At 37.3% G+C, this 21373-nt stretch overlaps 1 protein-coding gene across 1 annotated transcript; it reads right to left on the reverse strand.

Moving 5' to 3' along the window:
• Nucleotides 1–1536: 1536 nt before the first annotated feature.
• LOC144321353 (uncharacterized) lies at nucleotides 1537–16194 on the reverse strand. The gene is made up of 4 exons (XM_077910901.1): nucleotides 16171–16194; nucleotides 14960–15410; nucleotides 3473–3596; nucleotides 1537–1957 (listed from the first exon to the last, which is right to left on the reverse strand). Exons 1-3 carry the CDS (start codon nucleotides 16192–16194, stop codon nucleotides 3532–3534), a joined length of 540 nt encoding a protein of 179 aa, XP_077767027.1. The 3' UTR covers nucleotides 1537–1957; nucleotides 3473–3531.
• Nucleotides 16195–21373: the final 5179 nt, after the last annotated feature.

Below are 21373 nucleotides of genomic sequence, written 5' to 3' on the forward strand. Positions count from 1 at the left end.
TTTCTCCTTAGATGCTTAGCTCCTGAAGGATAGTTGTCAGTGTTGATATAGCTTATGTATCATTGTATAAACCACTTCTAGCATATGTTTAATGCACAGTGGGCATTAAAAACATTTTTTGAAGAATGAACTAATTTTTAATATTTTAGGTCCACCTTGAACTATTTCAAGCATAAAATTTTACATATTTTTAAAGGAGTTCTATTTTTAAATTTAGGAGTTTTCGTGATTATTTTAAATGGATTTGTATTTCTCTGTGGCTTGCACCATTATTGTTATTTAAATTTTTAAATTTCATTTTAAATATGTAAGAGAGCATATTAACTAGTTACTGATTCATATATCAAGTGGGCAGATCACAGAATTTAATTATCTATAAACTGTTTGTCAGAGGTATCGTGAATTTTAATGTCTGTAAAGGCGTTTACCATGCTGGGATGAAAGACATTCAAGAGTAATGCGTCACCGTCAGTAGTGCAACCCCCATCTATGCACACAAATTTAAAAGTACATCTAAAACACCACTTCAAATTCTGTAAGGATATGCAAATATGCCAAATTATGCTATAAACAAAATTAGAAATAATTTATATTTTTATTAGTTCTTATTTTAGCCCATTATTTCTAGCTAAAATGTTTCATCTTTGTCAACAGAACTTAATTAATCTTCAACTACATTTTAAGAGGGTCTTTTTTTTTGTTTTACTGTTGTGGTGGTTATTAATATAGTTATCTCTCAAATTACTTGATCTCCAAAACATAACTGTATTTCATGGTAAAACCACTTAATTTTTTCTTAATTCCCATTATCTAACTCATAAAAATCCCTTTTTTTAAAAAAAAAATCACTTAAATCAGTTAAATCTTATTACCATAATCACCATACAAATCCATGGTTTGTTATTGTTGATGTTATCATTTAATAAGATCTAATCATGTCATTTTCAACTTTGATTACCTTCAATGTCTTCCCATTGTTCTTAAAGTCCAAACTCCTTAGCACAGCCTTCAAAATCTTGTACGTTCTGATCCCTCATCTATTCTTTGGGTTCTTATTACAAAAACCTTCTTCTGGCCTTCTCCAGCCATGCTCCCCATCTTTCAATCCTTGGTACTTGTAAAATATCCTGGAGCTGTTTTCTCTGCCAGAAATATTCTTCTCACTGTTTTTGGCCAGTTACTTGTATTCAGACTTCAGAGAACATCTGTGCCATCCTCTTGGAAGCCTAGTGAGACTTCCTTGACTGAGTTAAAAACCTATTTGCCATAATTTCTCACAGCACTATGTGGATATCTCTCATAGCCCCTACCACAAGTACAGCTTTACATTTATTTCTGCAATTATTTGATTTTGCTTCTTCCATGAGGGCACGGACTATTTTTGCTCACCATTAGCTCCCCAGCTCCTAGAACAGTGCCTGGCACATAGATACCCAATAAATATTTAATTCTATTCTATTAATGCTTTGTCTAAAAGATATTAAAATCATAGATTTAAAAGAAAGAATTTAAAAAGTAGAATCATAAAAAATGAAATAGCCAATAGTCAACCCAGATCTATCTGACTGCTGATTCCCTTCCTCATCCTTTCTTAACCACGAATATCTGTATGCTAAGAGATACTAGATCATCATAGGCTTTGATGTTAGACCAGCTCTGAGTTTGAGACCCAGCTTTAGCACATACCAGCCATTTGATCTTAGGCAAGTTACATAACCACCTCACTTCCACCCTAAACCTCAGCAGAATTCTGTAAGTATACAATGGAAACAATAGCACCAACCTTGCACATTTGCTATAAGGGTTAGGCATACTATAGATAAAGTGCCTGGCACACAGTATATATTCAAGAAATCACTTTTTATTGTTGTTTTATATGATGTCTATTTTTTTTTTCAAGTAACTTGTTTTGGCAACATTGTGTTCAGGATGGTCCTCTCTCTGTAATTCAAAAGCACTGTCACCAAAAATATATTTGTCAGAGCATGTATCCTATTTTTTTGTTTATTTAGAAAATAGGATCATTAGTACTAAGCCTATTAAAGATACCTAACAAATCTATGTTAAATAACCAAACGAATATTATATAGCAAATACATGAAGAATTCACGGGTAAATAGAAAAATCCATTTAAAATAGATCAGAAAGGATAAGCAAATTATCTGAGTTTTATCTCTGATTAAGCTCTGAAAATATAGGTCCAATTTAATTTTTGCAATTTGATGCAATAATGAAAAGGCAACATCACTGTCTGTACTATATAGTACATAGTCTACAGTCTATAGTTACCGATTAGTCAAAAAGTTATGATTCACTATTCATACAAGCAGAATAGACAAGTAAATACAATGTTAAAATGATGCACAATATTTAATCAGGCGCATGTGAAAATAAAAATAATTATTTAATTAAAAGAAATACATAAGATTCAGATTGTCCACAAAAGTATTGAAAATTAACTGAGTTATTTGAGTGATGGGAAACATAGACAAGGACCTTTCAACATAATTGCTAAAAGCAGTTCTGCTTTTAAAGCTATGCCAATTCTTTTTCCCAATTCTAAAACCTTAGGGAGAAATCCAAATTAAGTAGTATAGTTTAAAAATAGAATCCATGAGATCTGCAACTGAAATAGTATGTGGTTATACATTGTATAAATTAAAAATTACAAGTCAGTTTATATTAATCAGCAGTATTGATTTAGAACCTATAATTAGCACTGACGTAAAGTGCCAATAGTTTTCTTATTTTATTCTGATTTGCTCATTAGGGACAAATATGACATGCAAAAATTAGATTCTATATTTTATCCATTTTGAGTGTTTAACACTTCCAAAAGTTCTATCCATCTTGATTTAGTGTTTATATGAATTAACATTTCACACTTTAAATTATAAATTTATAATGCTATATTTATACCTGTATAATTTTATAAATGCTAATATTGTAGAAAACTACAAGATTGTAACTTTATCATATTTATCATTCACTTGTTTTAATACTTCCAATGTAATGAATAATCATTTTCTGTGACATTCTTATATGACATTTTATTCCTATTTATAAATGATTAATATAGGAATGCATATAGGATATGTGGTAGCAACAAAGCTAGGAAAAAGATGAATTTCTGATATATGATTTTGGAATTAGTCTCAACTCTGGATGTTAAAAAAAAATTCCCACATGGGAAACACAAGCAGTAGCCCCTAATGAAAGAATTATTTTATATTTAAACAATATATTGTTTCAAAAAAACCCCAACCAATATATTGTTTCCAAATGAACCCCAGCACTTGTCAATTAATTTGCTTAGGAGAAAGATCACACTTGTAGATAAGCTAATTAATCTGTTGCTCAGGTGGGATTTGAAAGCCACAGAGAGAGGCCTTTCTCAAATCTCTTCCCCAAATTCCCAAGACAGCTGTCAGCCATTAATATGTTAGTCTGAATTAATTTATCAGTTACCAACCTGTGTAAGACTTGTAGGAAATGGGAGCTCAGTGCAGAAAGGGAAGGAAAGGACAACTGTCAGGCTAGTAAATCTGCAGTGGAGACTGTAGGCAGTTTGGGGAGCAGCAGCAGGACACCAGTCCCTGGAAGAATGAAGAATGCAGAAAGATCCCACAGAAAAGAAGATAAATAAAGAATAAGGAAGAATAAAGAAGAAGAATAAAGAAGATTCATGGAGGAAAACATCACATATTTCATAATTTTTCAAATAATCAAAAGTTTTTAATTTATACAGCTGATCCTAAGCAGTATTCAAACAAAAGTCAGATCTTAAATATTAAATAAAGATAAAATAGCTCTAAATGGTGAAGAAATACTTAAATAATTACCTTACTTTTGGTGTTGAAAAGTTATAGGCTGAATTTCATATCATGAATACATCATGAATATATTCTATTTATTCTACTGGTTTTCTCCTCCTAGCAGTTAAAAACCAGTAACCTACAGGAAAACAGTAGTATAATCTCAACATTCCATGAAAGTTAACCGTAATCGGTAGCTGAGCCAATACTGAAATGGTAAGGTCATTTATTGTAATTTATAGTGAAGATACATGTGTGTGTGTTTAATTTCTTCCATTGGAAATATGAGATTACAGAATATTTAAGTTATTGGAGAAAAACATATTTTTATTTTCCTTTCTTAGTTATTATCTGTACACAATTTTGATACATGGGCTATGATCAAGGGTTGAGTTCAAAATCTGAAAATGAATGTAATATAAGATAAAGTTGTTGCAGAAGGGTGTATGTCCATGTTTCTGGCTAGTTCAGATATGTGCAGAGCTGTCAAAGACAGAAAAGAAAGCAAATATTCAAATGGGCCATATGGGCACCACTGAGTGCATGAACTTCTCAAAGAGTAGGGCAGAGGAGCCAGAAAAGGACCATTCCCATTTTTGTTTTGTTTTCATATATCACTGAAGAAAAGCGGAGTGTTTTATCAAAAAAAACAAAAGCCTCTCAATTAAATAATAAATAAAATCTAACAAAACAAAACAAAGCAAAAGCAAACTAAAAAACCACCCATCACCACAGACACATAATAGGGCTGGAATTAAGAGATGAAATTGCTTAGTCTGAGACTTCCAAGAACCATCTGAAGTCTGCGGCTTCAATATCCCACTGACAACCTGAAGAAAGGCAGGGAGGCAAATTACCCAATAGTGGAGAGACAACAGCAGCAGACAAGAGAGCAGTTTGTATGGTGGCTCCTCACTTATGCCTTGGCGTCAGGCAGGCTTGGGTTTGAATCCTACCACTGGCACATAACAGCTGCCACTAAACAATGTGTAAGTGTCTATTTCCTGATCCTGTGCCTATTTCCTGATCTGTAAATGGAGTTAATAATAGTGCCTACCTCGGAGGCTTGTTGTGAAGATCAAATAAAATAGGTGCCGGGCATAAATGAGCTGAACAGTCATCATTGTTAATTCTCTTCTCTACCACTGTTCTGAAGTTGGAAAGGACAGATTTTGACACAGATCATAAAATATGTGATGAGTGACTTGTTGCTAAATATTTGTTGAGCCAAATCTGCTTTAACACTCTGACTGTATGCCCAAAATACTAAACATTTTAAATCTTTATCTTGTTATAATTTTTAAAAAATCTTTCACCTGTAGATTTTCTTTAGAAGTTTGTGGGAGGAAACACTTCCCCGCCCCAAGAAAAAGGCCCACTGCTTGAGAGAAATTGTATGATTGTAACAGTAAAAAAAAAAAAGAAGAAGAAGAAAAAAAAAAACAGTAAAAAAGGGGGGGGCTACTTGATTACTTCATAGATTCCATCTTCTAAAAACAAAGAAATATTTTCAAGCTGTTAAGAAAGATCAAAATACTTGGAATCTGGTCTCCAGTCCCTCCAAGATAAAACTGTTAACATAGTCTATACTCCTGAGTCAAGCTTTAAAATCTGCAAATTTATAATATCACTATTCAGAACTTTAAGACCAGCTACTTTATTTTTTTTTTAATTTTTATTTATTTATGATAGTCACAGAGAGAGAGAGAGAGGCAGAGACACAGGCAGAGGGAGAAGCAGGCTCCACGCACCGGGAGCCCGACGTGGGATTCGATCCCGGGTCTCCAGGATCGCGCCCCGGGCCAAAGGCAAGCGCCAAACCGCTGCGCCACCCAGGGATCCCCTAAGACCACCTACTTTAACATACAAAATTTCATCTACCCCTTCCAATCCACTTCATTCACACAAGAGTCTGTATTGGTTGAAAACATAACATATTACCTTTCCAAATGGAGACTAAACTCAATTATTCAACTTTGTCCAAGTTCAGCACATCATGGTGTTCACTCATGTATGTTAGATAAACAAAACTAAAAGTAGATGAGAAGAAGCCTACAATATGTGAAGAAATAATGACTATTCTTATAGTTTTACTTCTACAGAGTTCAAGACTCCAGGACTCCTGAGAATTATAGCCTTAGATGCTGAAAGAATTTGCCCATTGATTTCAGAGTCAGTGTTAGTAATCTGTGAGAAATGATGTAAAAAAAAGGGATAGGAGGGAACAGGCTTCTAAAAACCGTAGACTGATAACTTTATGAATTTTCAATATGTATATTCTAATAATTACACAGTGGAAATCTTGATTCTGGTAGCCTGCAACATTCTGTAACAGTAAACATTGGTTTGTGAGTGGTTTTAAAATTTTAAATATTTTTTAAGTTATTTATTTGACAGAAAGAGAGTGCAAGAGAACACAAGCAGGGAGAGCGGCAGAGGGAGAAACAGGGTCCACTCAGGGGCTTGGGATTTGATCCCAGGACTCTGGGATCATGACCTGAGCTGAAGGCAGCCACCTAACTGACTGAGTCACCGAGGCACCACTGGCTTATGAGTGTTAATGGAAGTATACTATTCATTACAAGTTACCATGTGTTCTCTCAATGTCATTCCAAAGGAATCCTTTTTTACCTCTTTTGTTAAAGTTATTGGGATGGTGTATCAGGGGAATTATAGAGTCTGTTTTTACTCATCATTGTTGGCTGCACAGTAAAATGAACTGGCCACTGTGATAGTTATTTATGAGTATAGGATTTTAACTGTACAAAAAACCCCAAATCTCTTAAGCGAATGCTGGAGCTAGCAAGCAGGGATGAAATTAAATCAGGCTCATGAACTGGAATATTTAAGGTAGGACAGAAACACAAGCTGGAAACAATTTATGACTTCATATTAAAGTAAGAAGACAGGTCAGAAACTTTCATTGGGCATCACAACAGGAAGATGAAGAAGAGGTGGTTCAGTTATCGGGAAGCAAGAGTCATTTATCAAGGAAACCAAAGAAATGGTGGGAGAAAAAACCATGCCAAGCTGGTATAACAGCTAAGAAATTCTGGGGATGCAAGTTGCACAGATAATGCCTATGGATCATGGTTGTTTTCTAAAGACACCCCATCAGATGATAAAAGCATCCTTCTTGGTTTTTGAGTAACTGGGACCCTAACAATGGCAAGCTGTAATTCTAGAGCACTGCTTCTCAGCCCTGGCTGCAATTACAGGTTTTAAAAAATACCATGCCAAGGGTCTCAACTCCAGACCAATTAGATCAATCTCTAGGGGTGGAGCCCAGTCCTTAGTATTTTTAAAAGCTCCCCCAGATGAATTTACTGTGCAGTGAAGGTTGTGGATTACTATCCTAGAGGGAAATCTCTATTGTATACTGATCTCAAACTTTTAACATGCATACAAATCACTTGAGGGGACCTTGTTAAAAATGCAGATTTTGAATTAGTAAGTCTGGGTTAGGGCCTCAGATTCAAAATTTATAACAAACTCCCAAGTAGTATTGGTGGGGTTGGCTCATAGACCATACTTAGAGTAATAAGGTTCTAGGACAATGCTACAGGCATCTATTTCTATAGAAAATTTTATATTGGGTTAAGATCTATAGGCATGATCATTAAACATGATAATTAAAGAGAGAACAAACTGTTTACCTCAGAGTTAAGATTTAAAAATATTTTTACAGGCTTAAATAAACAAGATGAACTTTATCCCTTAACAAAGACCCTTTAAAGTCTATCATCTAAAAAAATAAAATAAAAATAAAGTCCATCGTCTAAACGAATTCTGAAAAAAGGAGGAGATATGAAAATACATTAGAAAACAGTAATAATCTCACAGTGTGGAAATAGCTTATGAATAGACTACTTAAATTGAATAGTAAGCAGAAAAATGCATCTTAAAACAGAATTTGGAATATGAAAGAAGTGTCTATTTAAATTGGGAGAGGATCATTCAATTGCATGTATTCAAAATGAAATTTTAAAAATGGCCATCCAGGGATCCCTGGGTGGCGCAGCGGTTTGGCGCCTGCCTTTGGCCCAGGGCACGATCCTGGAGAGCCGAGATCGAATCCCACGTCGGGCTCCCTGCATGGAGCCTGCTTCTCCCTCTGCCTGTGTCTCTGCCTCTCTCTCTCTCTCTCTCTCTCTCTCTCTCTCTGTGACTATCATAAATAAATAAAAATTAAAAAAAAATAAAAAATGGCCATCCAGAAAAAAAAAATTAAGATCCGTATTTCACACCCGAGGACAAGTTTCATATAAATCAAGATTTAAATGTAAAAAAGACAAACCCTTGAAACTATGAGATAAAACCATGGAAGTATTTTTTTGCTGCTAATGTCTGAATGGGGAAAGCATTTCTTAACATGATATAAAGCAAAAAAGCCATAAAAAAACTAATACACTAACCAGAAAAAAAATGCATGGTAGAAACCCTCATAGGAAAGTCAAAAGACTAAGAACAAGCTGAGGAAAAATATTTGTCACTCATAGCATAGACAATATTTCTAATATTAAAGAGTTCCTACAAAATAATAATAATAAAAACCCCCAACCCCCAAGAAAGATGAGCAAAGTATGTGACCAAGCTGTTCACAGAAAATGATACCAATACATCTCATGATTCCTCTACCAGTGTACTTATTAAACCAAGATACCCAACTAGTTATCTATGGATATGCTTTGTATTATCTCTAAAGCAAGCAAATTCCCATGATGCCTGCTAATTGAGTAGTCATAGAAAGAAAGCATTATCAAAAGGAGGGAGTGATCATCAGGAAGAGTCAAAGCTGGTGAAAGGTCAAGTATGGAAAGTGCCCATTGGGCCCATACATCTATGGTCAATTGATTTCAACAAGGGCGCCAAGAAAATTCATTAGAGGAAAGAATAGTCTTTTCAACAAATGAATATCCACATGCAAAATAATGAATTTGGACCCCTATATCACACTATTCTCAAATGGATCAAAGACCTCAATGTAAGAGCTAAGACTATAAAAGTCTGAGAATAAACAATAGGTATAAATCTTCATGACCTTGTATTAGGCAATGGTTTCTAAGATATGGTACCTAAAACACAAGCAACTAAAGGGCAAATAAATAAATGGGGCTTTAAAAGTTTTTGTGTGTTGGGGTGCCTGGGTGGCTCAGTGGGTTAAGCATCTGAGTCTTGATATTGGCTCAGCTCATGATCTTACGGTTGTGAGATAGAGCCTCACATTGGGCTCTGTGCTGGTTGAGGAGCCTGCTTGAGATTCTCTCTCCTTCTCCCTTGGCTCCCCCTCCCTCCTGCTCTCATATTCTTTTGCTCTCTCTCTCAAAAAGAAAAAAAGCTTCTGTGTGTCAAAGGACACTAACAATAAAGTAAAAAAATAGCCCACAGAATGAAAGAAAATATTTGCAAATCATGTATCTGACAATGGTCTAGTATCTAGAATATATTAAGAACTTTCACAACTCAAGAATAAAAAGATAACCCAATTTAAAAATGAGCAAAGGATTTGAATAGACATTTCTCCAAAGATACATACTTGGCTAATAAGCACATGAAAAGATGCTCAACATTTTTAGTCACTAGGGAAAGGCAAATCAAAACCCCAAGGAGATATCATTTCACACCCACAAGGAAGGCTAGAATCAAAAAATCAAATAATAACAAGAGTCAGTGAAATTGGAGCCCTCATATATTGCTGGTGGGAATGTGAAATGGTGCAGCTGCTTTAGAAAACAGTTTGGCAGTTCCTCAAAAGGTTAAATAGTTATCATATCACCCAGTAATTCCACTTACATATTTACTCAAGAGAATTGACACATATGATCACACAAAAACTTGCACACAAATGTTCATTATTCATAATAGCCCAAAGTGGAAACAACACAAATGCCCACTAACTGATGAATTGATAAACAAAATGATATATCTATTCTGTGGCATGCTACAGAATATTATTCATCAATAAAAAGGAAGTACTGACATATGCTACATCATGGATTGACCTAGAAAACATGATGCTAAATGATAGAAGCCATCACAAAGGATAACATATTTTATGATTCCATTCATAGTAAATGTCCAGAATGGGCAAATCCATAGAGACAGGAAGTAGACAGGTGGTTGGCAGGGCCAGCAGGGAAGAGGAAATGGAAAGTGACTACTAATGGCTATGGAGTTTTTCTTCAGAGATACTAAAAATATTCTGGAATTGGGGTAATGGTCACACAATCTTGTGAATATACTAAAAATCACCAAATTGTACACTTGTTACTTTTCTGATATCTTAATTATACCTCTTTTAGAAAGTATTTGTCAGATTTTCAAGACTAGGATATCACTGACGTCCTTTGCAAGAGTAGTTTTACAAATGTCAAAAAACAGATTGCAGTGGATCACAGAACGAGTGGGAAGTGAAGTATATAGTTAGTGAGTATATGCAACTCTTTCAAGGTTAGATGAGTGAGAAGAGAATAAGAAGGGCAACAGCTGAGAGAACGGGGGAGGGGCAGAGAGGGATAAGCAGACTCTACGCTGAGCACAGAACCCTTCCCAGGGCTCAATCCAGCAACAGGAGATCATGACCTGAGCTGAAATCAAGAGTTGGATGCTCAAGTAACTGAGCCACCCAGATGCCCATCTACCTTTAACTTTTTAATCTATGTGAGCCACATACCTGTATTCTCATTCTTCTTTTGGTGTTTTATAAAAAGAAAACTCTATAATCTGCAATACTTTTGCAGCTATCATATACATTTTCCTGAAAACATACAAAATTATTTGTTGACTAATTGTATGTGGATAGGCATGTATGCAGGCCCTGAATCTAACAAAGTTACTTAGAAAGAACATAATTTTCTCCTAGTCTTAGAACATGTAAGATTTAATTTAAACATCCATACTTGATAAAATGATCATAGTGGCATGAAAACAGCAGAGTATAGTGATTAAGAGTAGGGACACTAGAGCCACACAACCTAGGTTTAAATCCCAGGAATTTCCTATAAATTATGTAACCTATCTGAACTTTAACCTCCTCAAATGTAAATGTTCACTATTAATTAAGTATAAAACATTTAAGATAGAAAAAGTCTATGTTTGAATCTGATACTAGTACCAGAAATCTCAGTTATTTTTTATTAAAGATTTTTTATTTATTCATGAGAGACAGAGACAGAGAGAGAGAGAGAGAGAGAGAGGCAGAAACACTGGCAGAGGGAGAAGCAGGCTCCATACAGGGAGCTGAGAGAGAGAGAGAGGCAGAGACACAGGCAGAGGGAGAAGCAAGCTCCTCGCAGGGAGCCTGACGGGGGACTCGATCCAGGACTCCAGAATCACGCCCTGGGCTGAAGGCAGCACTAAACCTCTAAGCCACCAGGGCTGCCCCAGAAATCTCAGTTATAAGCACAAACTAATACTATTAGTAAAACCAGAAACTCAGTCTCTAGTCTGTGATGATTTAGGAGGTTTAGGGCATTTGATCTGGTCAATTGCCTCTGTAATATATCATTGTGTTATTCTTAAATTCCAAAAAAATCCCCAGACAAAATAATTCCAAAGACCCCAAACAACCCAGTTTGGTTCTATTAGTGATTATGCTCATGCTACCTGGAATACCCTGGTAGCACACACTTTCTGAAACTGATCAGAACTCCTTGGAGAATCTATAGTGCTTCTGACCTTTTGGGCATATGGTACCTCCATTTCCACTCCCTTGATTTAGGTCCCTCACACCTATTCTAATCTTAGTCTAAACCGCTGAAGCAACACAGGATCCTGAAAAGATAGCTGGTAGCTTCTCATCAGTTTAGTGAAACTCTAGGTTAAGCTACAGGTGTCAGCTACTTTCCACTAATGTCTGAGTGGGACTAAGCCACAAGAAACTATTTGTGTAGTTAGAATTCCTTGGTTATTTTAATTTCATATTTCCATCTTGTGTTAGGCGCGTGCGTGTGTGTGTGTGTGTGTGTGTGTGTGTATGTCTTTATCTCCCTTCTCCACTGTGGTTTGTTATTGTTTAAAATAATCTTTATAATAAACATCACCATGATTTATAAATGACTAATACTTTCCAACTTCCCCTAAACAATGATAGAAATGATATATTCTAATCACATAAGGGGCACTAGCTTTATTTTTTTTTTAAAGATTTTATTTATTTATTCATGAGAGACACACACAGAGGCAGAGACACAGGCAGAGGGAGAAGCAGGCTCCATGCAGGAAGCCTGATGTGGGACTCCATCCTGGGACTCCAGGATCATTCCCTGGGCTGAAGGCAGATGCTGTGCCACCCAGGCGTCCCGGGGCACTAGCTTTAATATATGTCTGTACTACTTTATTTAGTGCTTACTAAACAAATTTCCTTTTGCTAACCATGATGAAGTTTTGTGTAGGATTGTTGTTTGGGGTCAACAGTCTACAATAAACCTCAGGATATGCCCAAACTCACCAGGAACAAATAATCCAGTTTGCTGAGTCTTCAAACATTGAAAGCTAAACCTCGAGGGGGAAATGGTGGTTAGAGTATCCATAAACAATGTGGCACCTCTGACCCCGGGAGGAATTAAGTGACTAAGAAGCATGGCCAGTAGAGCCTCTTCACATTTCTTCATCCTTCAACTAATCTCCAAGTTAGAAGGTGAAGTATGTTACTTACCGTATCACTATCAATGTCTTTTCCATCTCTCCCTGTAAAAACTGAAGCACAACGTACTGAAGAAAGGAAGCAAAGAGGCTGTGACACTTCTGACAAGTCAGAAGAATAATCATATCTAATGTAGACTAAACATCTATTGTCTACACACACAATTTCTCAACTAAATTCATATTTGTATCTAGTTTTCCCATGGTGTGGTAGCTTATCCATTCACTCTGTAGCAAAACCATGGAGGTCACAAAGCTTTCAGCAATAAAGCTAAGGACTCATGTTTCCTGTGCCTAAAAGTAGATTTTTGGGGACACCTGGGTGGCTCAGTGGTTGAGTGTCCACCTTCGGCCCAAGGTGTGATCCTGGAGTCTCGGGATCAAATCCCACATCGGGCTCCCCACAGGGAGCCTGCTTCTCCCTCTGCCAATGTCACTGCCTCTCTCTTTGTGTCTCTCATGAATAAATAAATTTTGGAAAAAAAGATTTTTATTGTGATAAAGTACACATAATATAAAATTTACCATTTTAGCCATTTTTAAGTATACAATTCAGCAGTAGTAAGCACCTTCATAATGCTGTGCAACTATCACCACTATTCATTTCCAGAATCTCTTCATCACCCCAAACAAAAAATATGTACCCATTAAACAATAACTCCTCATTCCTTCCTCCCCTGGGCTCCTGGTAAACTATTCTACATTCTATCTCTATGAATTTTCCTATTCTAGGTACCTCATATAAGTGGGATCATATAATATTTGTACTTTTGTGTCTGGTTTACTGTACTTCACATGATACTTTCAAGTTTCATCCATGTTGTACCATGTATCAGAATTTCAGTCCTTGAGACTGAATAATATTCCATTGCATGTATATACCACATTTTGTTTATTCATCTATTGATGGACATTTGGATTGTTCCCACCTTTTGCCTGTTGTGAATAATTCTACTATGAAAATTGGTGTACAAGTATCTGTTTGAGTTCCTGTTTTCAAAATTTTCTTTAGGTATATACCCGGAGGGGCAATTGCTGTATCATATGGCAATTCTGTATCTTCCTTTCTTCTCCTCTTCCTCCTCCTCCTCCTCCTGCTGCTGCTGCTGCTTTCACCTTCTTCTTCTTTTTAGGAACCGCCATATAGTTTTCCAGTATGCACCATTTTGCATTCCCATTGGCCGTCCAGGAGGGTTCCAATTTCTCCATATCCTCACCAACACTTATTACTGCCTTTTAAATTTTTTTTATAATAGCCATCCTAATGAGTATGAAGTAGTATCTCATGGTGGTTTTGGTACATTTCTATATTGACTAGTGATGTTGACATTTTTTCATGTGCTATCGGCCATTTTATTTCTTCTTTGGAGAAATGTCTGTTTAAGTTCTTTGCCCATTTTAAAAATTAGGTTGGGTTTTTTGTTATTGAGCTATAGGAGTTCTTTAGATATTCTGGATATTATTCCTTTATCAGCTATATGATATGTAAATATTTTCTTTCTTTCTACGGGTTGTCTTTTCACTCTCTTAATAATGTCCTGTGATATGCAAAAGGTTTTCATTTTTATAAAGTATAATTTATCTTTTTCCTCTGTTACTTGTGCTTTTGGTGTCATATTTGAGACAACCTCTCCAAATTTAATGTCATCAAAATTTCCTTCTATTTTCTTCTGAGATCTTTATACTTTTAGCTCTTATATTTAGGGCTTTGATCCAGTTTGAGTTAATTTTTGTATATGCTGTAAGTTAAAAACCCAACTTCATTCTTCTACACGTGGATATTCCTATGCTTTTTGGTTATATTTATTTTTCTCATTTATAAACTTAAGATTGTAATGGCTACATCCTATATTAAAAATTATTGTATGTGTTATTATATTGTTAACAAGATAACTACAGCATGGACAATTTAAAAAGCAGATTTAATTCAATAAGACACTTGTTGATTGTATTTCATAGGCTGAGGATACTTTATACCACAGCATTTGTGGGAAAGAGAACTGGACTGGCAGCTGATTTTCAAAAACAAAAAAAGGGGATGTTACCAAGAGGAGCCAGCTCTAAAGAAGAGCGGTGTGCTTCAGCAACGGGTAATGGGGACAACCGATGTCAAGATCCCTGTGCTGGGTTATACCATTAGGGACTTTTATAACTAGGGAGCCTGGGTGGCTCAGTGGTTAAGCGTCTGCTTTCGGCCCAGGGCATGACCTTGGAGACCCAGGATCGAATCCCACGTCGGGCTCCCCGCAGGGAGCCTGCTTCTCCCTCTGCCTGTGTCTCTGCCTCTCTCTATGTGTGTCTCTCATGAATAAATAAATAACATCTTAAAAAAAAAAAAAGGACATAACAAGAAACTGGAAGAGTCTTCTAAAGCTCTGTGGAATAAAGGCATTCCACAGCAGATTATTTTTGATTTCTGCTTAATGTTAACCCTAGGCCCCTGACCACTCACCCAGGGTAGGTGACGACCCTCCCCCTGGGCAGTCAACCAGTCAACGTACCTCCAGCCTGGGTCTGCCGGTATTTTCTCGCATTCTCGGTGCTGGCCACCTGCTGCTCCCCAAGAATCTCCTCCCAGTTCTCACCCGGCTGGTGCCAGCCCTCGGGGTTGTGCCCCTGCCCTGAGGGGAGCTGCCGGCTGGAACAGCCCTTCAGATCTCTTCGGGTCACCATGTATGTTCCAGGACAGGATTTCTGCGGGAAACATGTTGAATGACTCGCAGCAAAAAGAGTAACAAAACACTTGTGAGAAGACTCGAGTTCTAAGTCTGCCTTTCCCACCAGCGGAGCTTCAGAAGGGGCAGGTGGCTGGTAGAGAAAGGAGCTGGGGCCGGGCAGGGGCAGGGCTGCGGGGGAGCCCAGGGCACCTCGCAAGTTTGCACGCCTAGCGCTCGGGAGGTTATGAATGGAGCCGTGGTCAGGCCATTGTGACACACCGAGTGTGACAATTACCTACCTGGTCGCCTACACAATACTGCCTTTGACTGAATGGTACCTTTCCAAAGCAGACGCTCTAGCTACCTCGGTAAATACGTTACATGTGAGGTAGATATCCTAAGTTATAAACCTAAGTGAGAAGTGGACTGATAGTAATTGAAAATTTTAAAAAGTGGAGACTAACCTTCAGATGATTATGCCCAAAAGTCTGCTTACAGACTGGCTAAAATTATTTAAAACATTTTATCTTTTTTAAAAAAAATATTTATTTGACACAGAGAGAGAGCCAGAGAGCACAAGTGGGGTAGGCAGAGGGAGAGGGAGAAGCAGGCTTCCCTGCCCAGCAGGGAACCGGATCAAGGGCTGGATCCCAGGATCCCAGGATCCCAGGATCATGACCTGAGAGGAAGGCAGACACCTAACCGACTGAGCCACCTAGGTGCTCCTGAAATGCATTATCTTCTTGAAGACTCCTAAGGATGGAAATTCTAAAAGCTTATTTAGATAGCTCTTATATGAATGTAAATGAAGCCCTTGTACTAGTGAGGCAGCAGGATGTAATGAGAAAAATCTAGGACTTGGAATTAGGGTTTTGCCTCCTTTTTCTTTCTAAGTTCCACACCCAGGGTGGAGCCCCATGGCAGGCTTGAACTTGTGACCCTGATTCAAGATCTCAGCTGAGATCAAGAGTCAGGTGCTTAACCACTGAGCCACCCCAGGCACCCATCTGCTTCTTTTTAAATGTGTGAACCTAACCTAAGGCAAGTTACCTAACCTTTCCCATTCTTAATTTCCTCATGTTTAAAATAGGAATAATAATAATAGCATCAATGTTATAATAGTGTTATGAGAAATAAATGAGATAGAGTGTATGAAAAGTATATTGTAAAGTGCTATGCAAATGTTAATCTTTCAATAAATTTGTGTTTTGTAAACAACTTGTACAAAAGGTCATCTCTTCTATGGCCATTTATTTCTATTTTTTTCTCTTTATGGTCAACATTGACATCTTTCCTTTTCTCCACGTCATTATATTGGTCACTTTAAAATGGCTATTTCTTGTCATGTTAGATTTAATTTTGGTAAGGCCAACCTTATAAAAATGTATCATTTTCTGTGAGCCATTATATTTATAATTCAGATGCCACCAAGTGGAGGGTGGTGCCTGGTTTATAGTTGCATGGGCTTACTGTTTAGTCTATTCTCTGATTTGGATAAGAGAATATAGAGTAGCATATAACCCAGCCAATTTTTTCTATCATATCTGTTTATTAAGAATAATAGTCTTGGGGAACACCTGAGTGGCTTAGCCATTGAGTGTCTGCCTTAGGCTCAGGATGTGATCCTGGAGCCCCAGGTGGAATAGCGCTTTGGGCTCCCTGAGGGGAGCCTGCCTCTCCCTCTGCCTGTGTCTCTGCCTCTCTCTCTGTGTGTGTGTGTGTGTGTGTGTCTCTCAGGAATAAATAAATAAAACTCTTAAAAAAAAAAAACAATGAATAATAGTCTTGGGGTGCCTGGGTGGCTCAGTTGGTTAAGTGTCTGTCATTGGTTCAGATCATGATTCTAGAGTCCCATGATGGAGCCAAGAGTCAGGCTCCCTGCTCAGTGAGGAGTCTGCTTCTCCCTCTCCCTCCATACCCCCCACCCCAGCTCGGTTCTCTGTCTCTTATTCACTCTCTCTCTCTCAAAAAAAAAGAATAATAGTCTTAACATGAACAGACATTTCTCCAAAGAAGACATACAGATGTCCAACAGATACATGAAAAGATGCTCAATATCACTCATCATCAGGGAAATACAAATCAAAACTACAATAAGATATCACCTCACACCTATCTGAATGGCTAACATAAGAAATATAAGAAACAAGTGTTACCAAGGATTTGGAGAAAAAGGAACCCTCTTGCACTGTTGGTGGGAATACAAACTGGTGCAGCCACTGTGGAAGATAGTGTGGAGATTCCTCAAAAAGCTAAAAATAAAACTACCCTATGATCCAGCAGTCGCACTATATAACACTAATTCAAAGTGTTACATGCACCACTGTGTTTATTGCTGTATTATATACTATAGCTATGGAAGCAGTCCAAGTGTCTATCAATAGAAGAATGGATAAAGATGTGATGGAATATTATTTAGCCATAAAAAGAATGAGATCTTGCCATTTACAACATGGATGGAGCTAGAGAATATAATGCTAAGCAAAATAAGTCAGAGAAGGACAAATACTGTATGATTTCACTCATGTGGGATTTAAGAAACAAATGAGCAAAGGGGAAGAAGAGAGGGAGAGAGACAAACCAAGAAACACATTCTTAACTACAGAGAACAAACTGATGGTTCAGAGGGAAGGGGGTTAGGCATGAGAGAAAGAGTAAGGGGGATTAAGAGTACAACAGAATTATTGAATTACTGTATTGTACAACTGAAACTAATACAACACTGTATGTTAACAAACTGGAATTAAAATTAAAAACTTAATAAAAATAGAATAATAGTCTTCAAGTATGACCTCCGTAATTATTAATGACGTATGTTGAACATCAAATTCAATAAGACTTAGAGAAGCACAAGCACTCATATATAAAATGCTCCCTCAGTTGATTTCAACTCTTTAATAACACCTTGCCAAAACCACCAAAGGTTATTTTGGAGCTAAAATCAGAGCTGGAATGTTGCACCCATTAGGATGGGTGAAAGGTGAAGGCAGCAGAGGGCTGCTGGAGTGGTTCATTCCCAAAAGCCCTGAAGAACAGGTGGGTCAAGTTGCCAAGGTAGAGCACATAGTGTAGGAACCAGAAAGGAATTGTGGTGTTCTCTGAATTAGTCACTGGGATGTCAGGGAGAATATTGACATTAAGTCAGGATCAAAATGAGCCAGGAATTAGGAAACCCAAGAAGATGTCTCACGAGGGCAGGAATTAGGACTAAACTGAGTCAGGCTGCCATGGGGAAAAGCCAATGTATCCTTGGATCAAATCTTGTATGCAAGCATATCCCTCTTGAAAATTAGAATCTCCCTTTGGGTTGGTGGTCAAGAGCTTTCCATAATTATCTTCTTTTTTTAAAAAAATATTTTGTTTATTTGAGAGAGTGAGAGAGAACACAAGTAGGGGGAGTGGGAGAGGGAGAAAAAAACTTCCCACTGAGCAGGGCTCCATCCCAGGACCCTGAGATCATGACGTGAGCTGAAGGCAGCCACTTAACTGACTGAGCTCCCGAGGTGCCATATAGTTATCCTCTTTTTAAAAAATCTGATATTTGTTGAGCATCTGCTATGTATCATCAGTGTTCTAAGTACTTTGCTTGAATGATCTCTTTTAATTTTTACAACAACTCTATGGAGTAGGTAATCTACTACATGCATTTTATAGAAGAAGAAACTGAGGCAAAGAAGGTTAACCAATCAGCTTGTCCAATGTTACTCATCCATTGAGTAAAGCTATGACTTCATTTTAGACAGCCTGACTCAAGAGCCTGCACTCTAAGCCATCTGAACTCATGTTTATCATTTTGCCATTTCACCAGGCTCAGCATAGTTTTGAGAGAGATGGCTGAAGACATGCATATCAGGTCCAGATACTTTTTAGTCTAATTTTTCTTAAGAAAAATTTTATTTAAGAAAAAACTTAAAGAAGTACAATTTAAGGAAAAACATCTTTATCCCCTTTGAGATTAAAAACCCTCTAGTTTGCTGCACAAAAGCCTTGACATTTTGTCATCAGAATTCTTCATGGCAGATTTTTCTCAATTTTGGATTTGTTCCTTTATTAAAGGGAAGTTGGCCTTATTTTTCCTCCTTAAAGGAAAGACCACATTTACCTCTTTGCTGTTTAAGCCCTCATTCCCTGCATTTTTTTCCTCCCTGGGAGCATACTGGATTTAAAGGGATTTCAGTATGTCCAAATGAATATGTCAGCTAATGTGTGTAATTCGAAGTCAAGAGAAATTAGGACTAGAAATGTGAATTTGGGTATTAATAGTAAAGAGGTTATAGTTGAAGTTATGGGAAATACTTAATTAAGATCTCCCCGGAAAAATATTCAAAAAATGAGAAAAGAGGGCTCAGTCCAGGTAGGAAAGACTTTGTAGATCATTCTAGTCCAATCTTTTACACAAATCTCAACTCCCCAGAATAAAATGATCTGACTTTATTACTGTACCTATGATAATGGAAACTCATTAACCCCCTACATTAGTTTCCCCTTATCACTGCAATAAATTACCACAAATGTAGTGGCTTAAAAAGCACAAAAATATAATTTTACAGTCCTGGAGGTCAAATGTCCAAAATGAGTTTCACTAGGTCAAAATCAAGGTGTTGATAGAACTGAATTGCCACCAGAGATTCTAAGGTAGAATCCATTTCCTTGTCTTTTCAGGTTCTAGAGGCTGCTTGCATTCCTTGGCTTATGGCCCTTTCCTCCAGCTTCAAAGCCAGCAACAAAACATCTTCATTTCTCCCTTTCGCTCTGGCCTTCTGCTTCCATCATCACTTCTCCTCTGATTCCTCTCCTTCCCTCTTCCATCTTTTAAAGACCACTGTTATTACATTGGGCTCATCAGGTAATCTCCCTAAATTAAGATTCTTAAATTAATCACCTCTACAAAGTCCATTTTGCCTTGTACAGCAACATATGTGGGTCTTCTGGGGATTAAGATGTAGACATCATTAGTACATCTACCACACCCCCAAAATAGCCCATCACCCTAAAGACTAGAAAGTTCTTATATTGAGCTAAGCTTGGTCTACATGTAGTTTCTGTATATTGACCCTGGTTTTGTTCTCTGAAGTCACAAATCCTAAGTTTAATATCTACCACTTAATTTTCCTTCAGGTATCTGAAAATATATAGACACTTCTCTCCCCTGGACAAAACAATTTCTTCAGCAGTTTCATAAGACATAGGTTCAAATTCCTATTATCCTGCTTGGCTTCCTGTGATACTTTTGATTTATCAATGCTTTTTTGAAACTCTAATGTTGTCTAATCAAGTAAGAATAGATAGGATCAGTGTCCCTCTGGTTCTACACACTGAATTTTAATTAATGAAGCCAATGATTGTAGTCTACCAAAATTCTTAAAAAAAAAAAAAAGATTTTATTTATTCACGAGAGACACAGAGAGAGAGAGGCAGACAGAGGCAAAGGGAGAAGCAGGCTCCATGCAGGGAGCCCAATGTGGGACTTGATCCCAGAACTGCAGGATCATGCCCTGAGCCAAAGGCAGATGCCCAACCACTAAGCCACCGAGGCGTCCCTAGTCTACCAAAATTCTTGTTCTTCCAGATACTGCTGAAAGACATGTTTACTTGAATTATACTTTTAGAGTTTATTTTTAACTGAAATGCTGGCATTTACAATGGCTTATCAAGTAAGTCGTGTCAATGGAACAGTGTGGTGAGATGCCACAGACATTTCTAAAAATTATCCTATTTGTGAAAAATATAAAAATATAGAAAAAATCCATTCTTCAGGTATCTCAATGTTTCTGCATTTGGTTAGATTTTTCAACTTGTTTTTCTAAGTTTTATGACATCTCATATTTCAAAAAGAAAAAAATTTAAAACCTCTGGCACTCATAGCACCATGCTTTAAGTTAAAATGCAAAGCTATAGTATTCAAAACAATATGGTACTGGCACAAAAATAGACATACAGATCAATGGAACAGAATGGAGAGCCAGAAATAAACCCATACTTTTTTTTTTATTTTTTTAAATTTATTTATGATAGTCACAGAGAGAGAGAGAGAGGCAGAGACATAGGCAGAGGGAGAAGCAGGCTCCATGCACCGGGAGCCCGACGTGGGATTCGATCCGGGGTCTCCAGGATCGCGCCCTGGGCCAAAGGCAGGCGCCAAACCGCTGCGCCACCCAGGGATCCCTAAACCCATACTTATACAATCAATCTATGACAAAAGAGTCAAGAATATAAAATGGGGGAAAAGATAATCTCTTCAATAAATGGTGCTTGAAA

Source organism: Canis aureus, chromosome 9 (assembly GCF_053574225.1).
Source record: "Canis aureus isolate CA01 chromosome 9, VMU_Caureus_v.1.0, whole genome shotgun sequence".
Taxonomy (NCBI): Eukaryota; Metazoa; Chordata; class Mammalia; order Carnivora; family Canidae; genus Canis; species Canis aureus.